Source organism: Sceloporus occidentalis, unplaced genomic scaffold, assembly GCF_023333645.1.
Source record: "Sceloporus occidentalis isolate IW3139 unplaced genomic scaffold, rSceOcc1.0.p SCAF_121, whole genome shotgun sequence".
Lineage (NCBI taxonomy): Eukaryota > Metazoa > Chordata > Lepidosauria > Squamata > Phrynosomatidae > Sceloporus > Sceloporus occidentalis.
In genome coordinates, this window is record NW_028317101.1 from 464,998 (window position 1) to 478,437 (window position 13,440).

General features: G+C 40.5%; 1 protein-coding gene across 19 annotated transcripts in view; it reads right to left on the reverse strand.

Annotated features, from left to right (window-relative positions):
• The window catches only part of DLG1 (discs large MAGUK scaffold protein 1), a 72,452-nt gene that overhangs the window by 17,891 nt on the left and 41,121 nt on the right, over nt 1-13,440 (reverse strand). For 13 of the 19 annotated variants that reach the window (XM_089498493.1, XM_089498500.1, XM_089498496.1 and 10 more), the window contains 9 exons: nt 11,451-11,504; nt 9,507-9,557; nt 9,050-9,174; nt 7,868-8,037; nt 6,911-7,047; nt 4,428-4,572; nt 4,211-4,334; nt 3,425-3,581; nt 2,441-2,543 (listed from right to left, as the gene is read on the reverse strand). In XM_089498493.1, the coding sequence (XP_089354619.1) occupies nt 2,441-2,543; nt 3,425-3,581; nt 4,211-4,334; nt 4,428-4,572; nt 6,911-7,047; nt 7,868-7,898 (697 nt within the window). In that variant the 5' untranslated portion in view covers nt 7,899-8,037; nt 9,050-9,174; nt 9,507-9,557; nt 11,451-11,504. Of the gene's footprint in view, nt 1-2,440; nt 2,544-3,424; nt 3,582-4,210; nt 4,335-4,427; nt 4,573-6,910; nt 7,051-7,867; nt 8,038-9,049; nt 9,175-9,506; nt 9,558-11,450; nt 11,505-13,440 lie in introns of all 19 variants that reach the window. The other 6 variants (XM_089498502.1, XM_089498501.1, XM_089498499.1 and 3 more) reach the window with 3 other exon arrangements.

Below are 13,440 nucleotides of genomic sequence, written 5' to 3' on the forward strand. Positions count from 1 at the left end.
CACCCATTTAGTGTACCCACATAAGTTATATATTGTTTTTTTCAGGACAAGATGGGCTTTCTTCAGATACCATTATTTTGATCGTATCATCTTATTTACTATAAAAAAAATTAAAAAAACATGGTGAAAAATTGAAAAAAACAACACATTTTATGACTTTTATTTGAAAAATCTTTTACTCACCTAAAAAAGCAAGTAAAAAACTAGCTAAATAGATTCTACTACTTGTCCTGAGTTTAGAAATACCCAATGTTTTTATGTTTTTTTGCTGTTTTTTGTAAGTTATAGGGCAATAAGTACAAGCAGCGTTTTATGATTTCCAAATCTTTTTTAACAAATCTGGTCAGTCTGCCTCCATCTCCTCTTTGGAACATCTTTGAAGCCGGTTAACTCAATTTAACCCATTCAAACCATATATTTTTGAAAACTAGACACCCCAGGGTATTCCAAATGCTGTTATTTTAACCCTTTCCATGCACCAATTATACAACTACACTTTGTCAAACTTTGTAATAGTAATTTTTTTTATTTTTTTTTCCACACAAATTGTACTTTAGTTATAGATATACAGGTGCTGGTATATGTCACTGTCAAACAACACCCCAATATGTGTTCAGCAACATCTCCTGAGTACAGCGATACCCCACATGCATGGGTTTGTCAGATTGTTTGGCTGGTAAAAGGCTACTTTTGGGGCATGCGTAATTCAGGTGGTCATTTGGTCATTGTGCCTCCCTCTCCTCTTTGGAATATCTTTGAAGCCGGTTAACTCAATTTAACCCATTCAAACCATATATTTTTGAAAACTAGACACCCCAGGGTATTCCAAATGCTGTTATTTTAACCCTTTCCATGCACCAATTATAGAACTACACTTTGTAATAGTAATTTTTTTTCACACAAATTGTACTTTAGTTATAGATATACAGGTCCTGGTATATGCCACTGTCAAACAACACCCCAATGTGTGTTCAGGAACATCTCCTGAGTGCAGTGATACCCGACATGCATGGGTTTGTCGGGTTGTTTCAGATTTAAAATGCCACATTTGGGAAGTGCGCTTTTTTCCTCCATTTTGGTCAGTCTGTACCTATGCCCTATCTTTGAGCTAGGCCACTCCAATTTACCCCATCAGCCATTTTTTTTATATATTAGACACCCCTTGGGTATTTGAAGTGCTTTTATTTTAACTCTTTGTTGAGATTTTTGAGAAATTTTAGCACTTGCTCAAAATAATAAACTTTATTTTTTAATTTTATTTTATTTTTTTAATACTTTTTTTATATTTTTTTTTACACATTTTGCTGGTACTGGATGGTTCATCTAGTGACATCACTGCATAATTATTTTTAAATGTTAGCACATTTTTTTTTAATTTTTTTTTCCATTTTTTATTTATTTTTATTTTTTTTTGAATATTTTACTAATCACATAGTGATTAGAAAGCTGGGCTCCATTGACTTGCATGGTTGAATGCAGTACCTGTATTCAACCAGCAAGTGGAGCCAGTTCTCTAGAGGGTCTGGAGACCCTCTAGCGAACTTTTTCGTCTTTATTGTTTTATTTCCCGGGCCGCCGCCATCTTGCTTGATGGCGAAGATCACCGGCAGCGGCGGCTGTGACCGCTCTCCGGAGCGGTCACAGCCCACCCAGAGGTAAGTGTTTGGTGTCGCTGGATGCCTCCTGATCGAGGCATTCCAGCGACACCATTTAAGTTTAGGAGGCGATCGTTGATCGCCTCCTAAACGCTTTTAAAACGGGCGTCCGCCGCCATACAATGTATGGCGGCTGTTGACGCCCCGGGGAGGGGCCAGACATGGCCCCCGATGCCGATCTCGGCCTTGCTGAATGCCTCGACATCGAGGCATTGCAGCAAGGCCGTTTAAGCGAAGAAAGTGATCCTTGATCACTTTCTAAGCTTATTTAATTTTTTGACGGTTCAGGACCGTCAAAGGTCATTTAGTGACCTTCTTGTTATGACGGTCCTGAACCGGCAAAGGTCGCGAAGGGGTTAAAGGATTATTTGTAGGTGGCAGAGTTTTTTTTTTTTTTTAATTAGATTTCAGCACCTTGCTGTTCGATAAGACCTATTATATCTGCACTGTAAAACCTTGCTAAATGGGGAAAATAGGAGGGACATTCGAATGTCCCTCATATGGTGACAAAACACAACTTCATGTAAAGCATGTATGATACAGTTTGTGGGTTCCTTGTAAGCTGGGACTTGGTGAATGTTACAAATAACAAAGGCAGTGTCGGTAATATAGGTGCAAGTTAAGTGGACTAAAATATTCAGTGAATGAAATGCAAAGCTTTCTAAACCTCTTCAGAATTAAAATTCTACAAAACCAGCTATACTTCTGAAGAAACCTCTGAGGCTGTGAATGCTTATGTTATTCCTTCTCTGGGACCTATTTCCATCGTCGGTTCTTAAGCTTACCTTCTGGACGGTATTGTGCGATAATAGTAACTGACTGGCCGGCGTTCTTTAAGGCAGTTGCTGCCTGCTCATGAGTGGCACCTCGAAGGTCAACACCATTTACCTGAAAAATGATTATCATGAAACAAATTAACTTTTTTTTTTTTTAGATTTTAGTCATATGTCATTTCTTCCCAGGGAAATTCACAATCTATAATTCAGTATGAATCAAATTAGCGTGTGCTGCAATCTATAAATCAGGAACGCATGCAAGATGTAAGAAAGGTAAAAACTAGGCGGGCAAGGTTAGTACGGGATTCTATATCTGGAAAGCCCTGGAAGTGCCAGTATAATATGCACAGCAAACCGGCATACAAAACTGTCATGCTAAAGTAGATGATTTGTACGGCCCTTCATGTTACTTATTTAATTTTCAGACAGAATTTGTGAGCTGAAGCAGAAATAGCATAGTTTGCTTACTTGCATTACCCTCCTCCTGTCAGATTGATCTGCTGTGTATTAGCGAGTGACATGCTTGCTATCTGCTGGCCTTGGGCTATGGCTAATCCAGTTTTAGTCCCTTATATCACCATGCTTTCCGGCTTTAAAAATCAATCAGCACAATTCTTCACTCTCTATCAATCCAGGCATGTAGGCTACTTAATGCAGCAGTTTCCCATGAATATAGTATTATTACAATAACGACTGAAGGATGAATACAATAATGGTTCCTAACCAAACATTATGATTACAAAGAATACACCTTTATTATTAACCATATACATGGCAGCTCAATCTCATATAAACTAAATAATATAATACTACTATGAAACAAGTTGCCTTATTGCAGGCTGGAAAGTCAGCCCAGATGCTAGTTAGAAAGGCGATTAATAAATATATGCCTAGTTGCCAAGTTTTTTTTTTAAAGTTTGTCCAGAGTTATCAATGATTGTAATTTAAACCATCAGGATTTTACAGAATATACTTAATCTGTCTAAAACATACTGATATAATGCGGTCCCCTTTTTGTAGCTCTCCACTCAAATCAGCTGGACCTCCGGCGAGGATGAACGAAATGAAAATTCCTTCGCCGTCTTCACCTCCAACGATATTAAACCCTAACCCGGTTGTTCCTCTGTGCAATACAATCTTTCTTGGTTCCCTAAAAATAGAGGTATTTGGAAATTAGATACTATGCTCACATCAAAGGGGGGGGGGTTGCGCTGCATGGTTATACAAAAAAAGGCAAAAAGGAAAAAAAGAACGCTTTAAATGTATTACAGATATACTGAAACATCGTGTTCACGGAATCCTGGAATGTCTGTCAAAAGATTATGTTGAATTTCTTTCTTTACACATAAAGTGATGTGGCTGAATGAGGTCCCGTTCCCATCACTGCTCCATATCTCCATATATTGCTTCCTAGCACGAGTTCTCAAGACACAGGCTAGGCAAACGTAAGGTATAAAATATATCCCTAGAAGGGACTGAGTATGCTGGGTGAAGTCTGCACTGACTAGGAACAGACCTCCATGGTGTAAATGGGCAAGCTGGGGGGGGGGGGGGGTTGGGGGTCAGAAACTTCCCTTCTTACCAGCTTTTCGAGCAGCTCAAATTCCACAATAAGCAAAGGGGCAGCTGCCAGCGCAGACCTCTATACACCCCCAACTGCACCATCTGTCCCAATGTAGGTCTCCGTCACAATTACACAACAATACCAGAAGCTATCATTAGTGTTGGTTTAAGGAAGAGATGCAGACAGACTACAGTCTGTGAAAAATAGTTCCATACCGTGTTAAATCGTCTTCTCCATGCATTGCTTTAGGGACAGGGGAATATCTACCGGGAGAGGGAGGTAACTGGTGCCCTAGATATCCAGAAGGACTGATATGGTTATCCACTTGCTGAGAATATGCTGCAACAAATCAGACATACACATAGTGTTTTAAACACAAACGCACTGATTATTAGATGAATACACATTGTGCCAGAAACGTTTTAAACTTACAGTTTGTGATATCTGGAGGTGCATAGCTGTCATTCATGAACATGGTGGTAGGTTTTGCTACTTTCAGATAAACAAAGTCTGACGTATTTTTTAAAGCGGTCACGGCTTCTTCATGACTAACATCTTCCAAACACACAGAGTTCACCTAAAGGGCAAATGAGATCTTTTTAGCAATGCATTCGATTACTGCCTGGCACGCAAGAAAGAGTGTATAGACATAGAAAAGGCTTTTGTTTTAAATATCCCCAGGTTCTATTACACGTTCCTTCTTATTTTTATACTTTGTTCAAATTAAACTTAAAACTTGGAACTTGCATATTAAGTACATGTGCTTCATGCCATGTGTGTGAAGTACTATAACAGGATTACTCAGTCTCACAGGCTAATCAAAAAATCTTCTAAAGAGGGATAACCATGCACAATATTTTAATCACAATGCCCTGTAATACACATGAAAGCAGGTGGAAGGGAAAGGTATACTGTACCTGCTTACTTCACTGTAGCTTTAATGTTATTTTTTAAATTACATTAACAGAACATTACGAATGGGCCATTCATGCCGGTGTTCACATAACGGTGACCCACACTGATAACTACACTGAAAGGTTAGAGAATACTAATATAATATTATTAATATTAATATAAAGTTAATTAATCTTAACAAGGGACTAAAATAATTAAGCACAGTAGTATCATATCTTCTAACTTTAGTGCACAATAGTTTGAAGCAGACAAAGACCACTGGAAATATTTTAGTGTATAGACTGAGTCCCCTAGTAACGGTTTAGTTTCTTATTTTATTTTTACTCAAAAATTGAAACCTAAGTTAGGTCTACAGGTCTAATGAACATGAAATCTGCTAAATACAGAGGCGTATCTAGGGTATGGCACCTATGGCTTGTGCCGTAGGCGCCATTTGAAGGGGTGCCAGTGAGCGGCTTTCAAACGCCGTCTTTTTTTTTTTTTTTTTGATGCGGCGCCCCTCATTCTCCTCCACAAGGCCTCTACCTCCGTCCAGGTCCCGGTGCCGGCATTTCATGCTGAGCGCCGTAATATGACATCATATTTCGGCGCCCAGCAGTGAAGCAGCAGACACCAGCGAGCGGCTTTTAAACGCTGTCTTTTTTTTTGATGCGGAGGAGAGAGAGGGGCGCCTAGCAACCCCTTGGCGTCACTCGTTCTCCCCCGCATCAAAAAAAAGAAGACAGCGTTTAAAAGCCGCTCGCTGCTTCACTGCTGGGCGCCAAAATATGACGTCATATTACGGCACTCAGCAGTGAAGCAGCAGGCACCAGCGAGCGGTGCAGGATGACAGCAGCATCGTGCTCCCATCGCTGGACTTCAAGGTGAGAGAACTACGGGGGGGGGGGGGATATAGTGGGTGGGGGGGGATAAGAAATAGAAAGTGATAAGGGAGGGAGAGGGGGTAGATATAAGTAAAGAGTGTGCATTAATGTGTGGATGCATTGAGTGAATGTTGGGAGAGCATGAGTTAATGTGTGGATGAGTTGTCTGAATTAAAGTGTGAATTAGTGAGTGACTGTAAAAGTGTTTGTGTATCATAGATGTATAATTGTGGAAGGGCAAAGATGGCACTAGCAGGAGGTTTGAGCCTTGGGGACCAAGATGGCACAGGCAGGGTATATATGGGACAAAGATGGCACAGGCCGGACTGTTTGGGGACAAAGTTGACTTGTGCTGGGCTATTTGGGGACAAAGATTGCAAATCTAATGTGTGTTATCTGGGTGCTGGTCAGGTTCTATGTGGGCAGTGTGGACGCCAGGGCTGGCTTTGGGGTGTGCAACCCGTGATATATGCCTGTAATTTAGGGGGTTTTAAATATACCTTTAATGCCGTGTTTTTATGTGAATTCCAATTGATCTTTACCTGCAAAGCTGGGTTTGTGTTATTCTGTAGATCCATATTTGCTATGCTATGTTTCCATACATTATTTATGTGTACCTGTAAATACAGGGTTAATATGTCTTATTCAGTTGATTAATACCTGCAATGCTGTTTCCATGTATTTATTTGATCTTTACCTGCGATGGTACGTTTCATATATTATTATTGTATACCTGCAAATACAGGATTTGTATGTCTGATTCTGTTTATTTGATATATACCTTCAGTGCTGAGATCACAAGTGAATTTCAATTGATCTGGGTTTGTGTGTTGATCTATACCTGCTATCGGCAGCAGGGACACACACATATATATATATACATATATATATATATATATATGGGCAGCAGGGGCTAGTAAATGGGTTTTAGATATTTGGACAGGGGCGCAATTTCAGTGCTTGCCATAGGCGCTATTTTCAGTAGATACGCCTCTGGCTAAATGACAGTATACGAGTGCGTACATTTACCCAATTAATTCAGCAATACTGGCTCAACTCTTTTTCCCATGAGCTACTTTCTTCTCCGTGGAGTACACGAAGCGTAGGAATTGTGTAGCAAAGCAATAGACTACGTACCGCCAGAAGCTTGTCCCCGATTTGAAGTTTTCCATCTTTGTGAGCTGCACCGCCTTCAATGATTTTAGTTACATAAATACTGTTGTCTCCAGGAATGTGCTGATTTCCTACGCCACCAGCTATGCTAAATCCAAGACCTGCTTGAAAAGAGAAAAAATAACCCTCTTAAGGCTAGATGCAAACTCACTATACAAAAACCAGCAAAAAAAATAAATGTTTACATATCTTATACTTTACAGCTCAGTGCCACACGTTGTGTGTGTAATGCGGGAACTACCGCCTTAACTTAATGGAGGGGCCCGCAACCACTAAAGCCAATCAGAGAGCTTTCCGCGCGGGCACACCAGGGGTCTTGCATTCAATGGCTGGAGTGTCCATTTAATAGTAAGAATTCAAAGGATAGTGTAGCACCACCAGAAATGGAATACTACAGAAAACTGTATATAATTGGAACCAACACGTTTATTTGTTCATTGCAAAATAAACCAATTCCAAAAAAAAATGAAAATTAATATTTAGATGTTTGCATGTTGGCTTTCCAGGGATCACAAAGATAGCCTGTTATGTGAGCCGTTCAACGATCGCCCACCTAAAACTGTCACTGGCAAGCCCTTTCATCTATCCTGGATCGTCTTCTTCTGCAATGCGCTTTTCTTTTAGTTGCTAGGTAACGGTTTCAGGAAGGTAAAAAAGGATGGATGCCCACAATCCAGATGTAGAGGTTAACATTACGAACGACGGATCCTATCACAGAACCACTCCAAACAAGCTTAAAGAGGCCAGTGTCAAGTTTCTAAATATTTGTACTTTAAAAGAGCTGGGTTTCACCATATTAAACCAGCAGCTTAGAAAACAAATACTTCCGTAGTATCAGTACTGTAACACTTATGGACACATAGCCCTGTATGTATTGCTGCAAACAAATATGCAATGTGACTTAGTAGTAATTTTACTCACCTTTAGGGCCTTTTACAAGCTTAAGCTCCATTATTTTCTCTGTGATTGGCTTTCTCCTTCTGACATATAGTCGGACAATGGATCCAGCCTCTTTTAATGCTTCGACAGCCTTACTGTGCGTTACATCGTGTACGTCCACATCGTTCACCCGTAATATACAGTCATTAACCCTGAGAAAAGAATTGAGGGTATTTATCCGAAGGCAGAGAAAGAGAACTTTACATTTCAGATAGACACAGATATCGTGTCTAGGATTCCCTTCCTAAGCAGCAGAATACAAATACCATATTTGCTCGATTATAAGACGACCCCCCCAAAATGTAAATATTTAGAAAAAAAAGAAAAAGCCTAAATATAAAAGACTACCCTATAAGAAAAAAAGTTTTACAGGTAAATATTAATGTAAACTATTTTTTTCATATTTAGTAAGAATTGATTGAGAAAAATGCCTCGTTTTTATTTCGCACTCTGCCCCCCAGATATGCCTTATACCCCCCATGCCACTCTGCCCCCCTCAGATATGCCTTATGCCCCCAGATATGCCACCTTGGCCCCCCTCCCGATTTACCAATGCATCCCGAGACATGTCCCCCGTGCTTCAGACTCCCTGGTGTCTAATGGGGGCAGCCGGTGAATGTCTGCACGATGCACATAGACACCTCTGCTGATACCCGGCACTTCCGGCAGGGCTTCTATGACTAGGAGCCAGAAGGTCATGTCACGCCGGTGCTCCGTCAAAAAAGCCCTGCCTGCCGGAAAGGAGGATCCGGGTCCTCTGCAGCGCTGCGGGGGACTCGGATCTCAGTCTTATAGTCTGCCCTCTATTTGAGGTCAGATTATAAGACGACATCGAATATAAGGGGTATTTTTCAGAGCATCTGTTCTGGAAAAAACCTTGCCTTATATTCGAGCAAATACGGAACTAATTGGAAGCTTAACTGTATTGATGTGAATCCCAAATACTTTTACATACATCTCCCCTAACGCTCTATAGTAAATACAAGCCAGAACATTTTACAATGGCATTTCCTTTAACAATGTTTCTCGCAGTATGCAAGACACAGAAATTAATTTGGTTTCTATGTCTTCTGCTTGTTCACGGTCAAGCAGATACACAGCTTTGCAGAACATACGAGGACATGTTTTACTGGTTTCAGATTTGACTAGATCTGGCGAACCTACCGTAATCTTCCATCTTGAGCAGCAGCTCCTCCAGAAATGATTTTTGTGATGAATATGCTTGTGTCATCGCCAATGTGTGGGTTGTCCGTACCGCCTGCAATGCTAAACCCGAGTCCTGATGTACCCTGAGAGTGGGGAAATGTATGGTATATAAATCAATATATAGAGTGTGTGCATTTATGTACATATATACATATACTCACATTGCTTTCTTGACCCCAGTGCCTACGGGTGATATGTGAATAATTACACAAACAGGCCCTCCTATTTTTCAGGACTAACAATATAAAGCTGGTCTGCGAACAACAATGCTCTGTGACTTATCACACAGAGCACCAAAGCAATCACTAGATGCGAAGAGGTTCATGCAATGTTTGAAGACTCGTGGCACATTTAGCTGGAAGGGCTGTTCACTTAGAGCTCTAACATAACTTGTGGCATTTTGCTGCTATATTACCCTTTCAAGTGTAATTTCCTCGTATTCATAATCTGCATCTGTTCCATTCACCTAAAATTAAAATGGAAAAACACGCTTTAATAATGGATTGATGTTTGAAACTACAAAACCTTTTTTCATAATAAACAAAGAGCACATTAACAGCACTCGAGTGCAAATTCATGAACATATACATTAAATAACCGAAACGCTTTTTTTTTTGTTGTTTTATATATCGTTCAAGTGGCGTCTGAAGTATTATCTGCAATCGCAACAGATGGCGCGCTAAACACAAAACTAATAGAGGTTACAACCAGATTCCATACAGCAAGACTGCCAAGGTATCCCCGATGAGTGAGATTATATCAATTTGTTTTACTTATTTATTGCTCAATCAAACCAATTAAACAACAAAGCTGTTCGTAGAAGTGGTTTTAGGAAGTCCGTTTTCAGTTTGGGGTACGAGCCAAGAGATGGTCCGCAGCTTCATTAGTCTCATTACAAGGCTCTATTATAATATGCTGTATTAAAAAATATTTTCGAGAGGCTGCAAAAATGTTGTGTTTAAAGTTGTGTATTAGTTCATCCGGCACCTTAAGAACAGTCTGCAATGAATCGCACCCGTGGAACGCATAAGAGCTTGCGGGTCAATTCTGTATTACAGACTAACTATTGTTGTTTCGAAAGAACTGAAAGCATTTCGCTTACATGACATTATCGGAGGAAATAGAGAACCCCGAACTTGTTAATTAGTAAAATAGAAGCTTGACAGATCCATGCACGATTTTAGTGGGTTTTGTATTGGCAATCGTTTCAAGCGAGCGACCCCACGCAGAGATAAACACTTCTCTCATGTTACACACACTTCGCAATGTACCATCGGGAATATATTTTAGTTTGCGCAGAAGCAGTGTAGTGTAGAGATAATACGCTGCTTGAAACGGAGAAAAAAAAAAAAAAAAAAAAGGATTTTGATCAAATTCATCATGGGACGGTCGCATCTGAAATCAAACCATAACCAAATCCAAACACAATTTTCCATACATGGTTTTTGGTTCAATGGTTCATTGTTAACCAATGTTAGCGTTTCATAATTTCCAGACACTACTTCTGCCTCCACCGATGGTATTAAGTGAAAATGGTCAAGTCTCCTATAATCCCTTAGTAAGAAGAGTCGAAACCCAGCATCAGGCCTCCTGTGTTCTCTATGGTCTAACCATACATTCAAACTTCTGGGATACATACATTTCGGAGCCCAGCCTGCCAACCATATAAACTGTTAAAATGGTTAAGCTTGAATTGCTAGGATGATCTTGGTCCTAAAGGGTCCGTACACTGAACTTAGAAACAAAACGCACAAGATAATTCATCCTAGTCAATGGATGCAACACATGAGATGCGATACTGCATACAAATTTTCAATGAATCCACTGGGAAAAGGTCCAAGAGATATTAAACTTCACAAACGCTGAAATTTTAATGCACAGCTTTAGCCGCTTTTGTTGATAAAGAAATAAACAGCAGCGGAAAGGGATAATGTGCCATTAGCATCGCCAAGCAATACCCCATCAGCTAATTACGTTTCTCTTCCAGGCTAGGTTGTTATCAGTTGTGTTTGTACATAATCACTATTTGAATACAGAGATACTTTCAGCGAAGATGCACAAATTACAGATTGCCCAAAATTCCCAAGGCATTGCTACAAAAACAAGGAACTTAGAAACAAATCAGTATTATCTGCTGCGGGTAATGTTATTCCAGCACCTAAAGCAGATCGTTCCCAAAACTTACCTGTCACAGTTATTTAGCTAAATAAGTCAATGTAAAGTTGTTTAAGTGTTAAATTAAGCCATTTATGTGCATCATAAATTTAGCGGTAATAGGAAGTGGTGTCTTGGCTTGGCAGTGTGAATTACACACATACACACACAATACAAAACACAACAAATTGAATATGGCACTTACATAGGGTGGCGTGTCCAGGCTATCTGTGTTCACAATCACCGGTGGGGGATTTGCCTTGAAAATAAACAAGAATTTAAGTACGTAACTTTATGACATAACTATTGATTCATCCTACAGCAAGGCATCTTTCAAAGCATAACGCAAGATTCACGTTTAACACACAGCTCTACCCACCACCTATCAGTACAGGTTCCAACGGCAGGGTTCGAGCCAGCAGGAAACCCCACCATACTGTTACACGTAAAATATGGGAAATCATCATATTTGAGTTCACATTTCCTGTCTGGAATGTATCCACAAACCGTTCTTGCTATTCATAGTGTTCTAGCATGTTTATTTCCCTATCTATACATTTATAGACTCTATATCTACGCCTAATTTAGAAGACCGACAAAAGGCTCAAAACTCGGTAAAATCCAACAGTAACATTTTAGACACCATTCAGCAACAGATGATGTGAGCAGTGCTTACTAATAAAAGTGACAGGAGGTAGAAGATATTTTAGTTGTTACAGAAAAGGCTTTTGAGAACATTGTGTACTACATGAGGGTATCGGACACAAACGTAACCTTCCCGGGAGGTACATAGACGCCTCAAAACTAACGGAAAGGAGCAGTGTTCCATCAGCAGGAAAGCGTCAAGCTTGTCAACGATTCTGCATCAAATGTTTCAATTTGGCATTTGTTACCAAAACAAATCTTATATATCTTAAATAACCTTATCAAAGGGATGATCAGTCTATACCAATGAACTCCCATCGTAACAAATGCATTTATTCAATAAACAGGTGAACTAAAAACTTCCACGACTGCACAAATGATTCGTTATATAGGGCCATTCCGCTTGGCTCTTCATAAAGCACGTCAGGGCTGTCGAAACCCAGGCAATGAAGGCTGCAAACAGCCCTACTTGGACAGAAGTAATGAAATCAATGCAACTCTAGCTGGGATATCCAAAGATCCTGGCCTGCTCGCCACGCCTGACTGCAGATGAAACGTTTCCCGTCCCTTCATTTACTGCGCAACACACGGGTCAGAAAATAAATGTCACAGAACCGGCAAAAGAAATCACATGCTTCCAAATAAGACTCATGCGATTAAACGTTAGTAGACCACCAATATACACAATAATATGACAGAAGCCCGCTGAGTCCGAAGCTTAAGGGACAGAGAGGACTAAACAGGTCAAAGGGAAGAAGGATTGAGCAGACTGAAGAAAACGAGAGGGCAAAAGGTAACAGACGGAGTCAGGACAGCACCGATTCCTAATTCTGTGAATAGACAGAGTAGCAACAGTAACAGGACAGATGTCAGCTATTGCACAAGATCGGAACCTGGGAAAACATGGAAGCCAGTTACTGAGCTGTGCTGCAGACCAACGTTAACGTTACAGTTAGTCTACACTAATATGGCCAACCATTTCTTGGGACAGACTGTAAGAGTCATACCAAATAGAAGGCTAATAAAATAATGTTAAATTACCGTATTTGCTCGATTATAAGACAAGGTTTTTTTCCCCAGAGCAAATGCTCTGAAAAATACCCCTCGTCTTATAATCGGGGTCGTCTTATAATCAGACCTCAAATAGGTCTGACTATGAGACGACTAAGATCCAGATCCCCCGCAGCTGCAGGGGACCTGGATCCTCCTGTCTCCCCCCCACACACACTTACCGGTACTTCTGAGTCCCCGGTGTGTAGCTGGGGCAGCGTGTAGATGTCTGCGCGATTCGCGTAGACAACTTCTGCTGCAGCAGGAAGGAGGTGTAGCTAGCAGCGGGGGTTGTCTGTGTCCATCGCGCAGACCTTCCCCGGCTGTCCATTCTCTCTGACAGTCGGCAGAGTGTTCTATGAAATGCCCTTTAACCCCCTTAATGCCACTCTGCCTCCTTAAATGCCTTAAACCTCCCTATATGCCACTCTGCCCCATAATATGCCTTTTAACCCCCTTAATGCCAGAGTGACATATAGGGGTATAAGGCATTTCTGGAG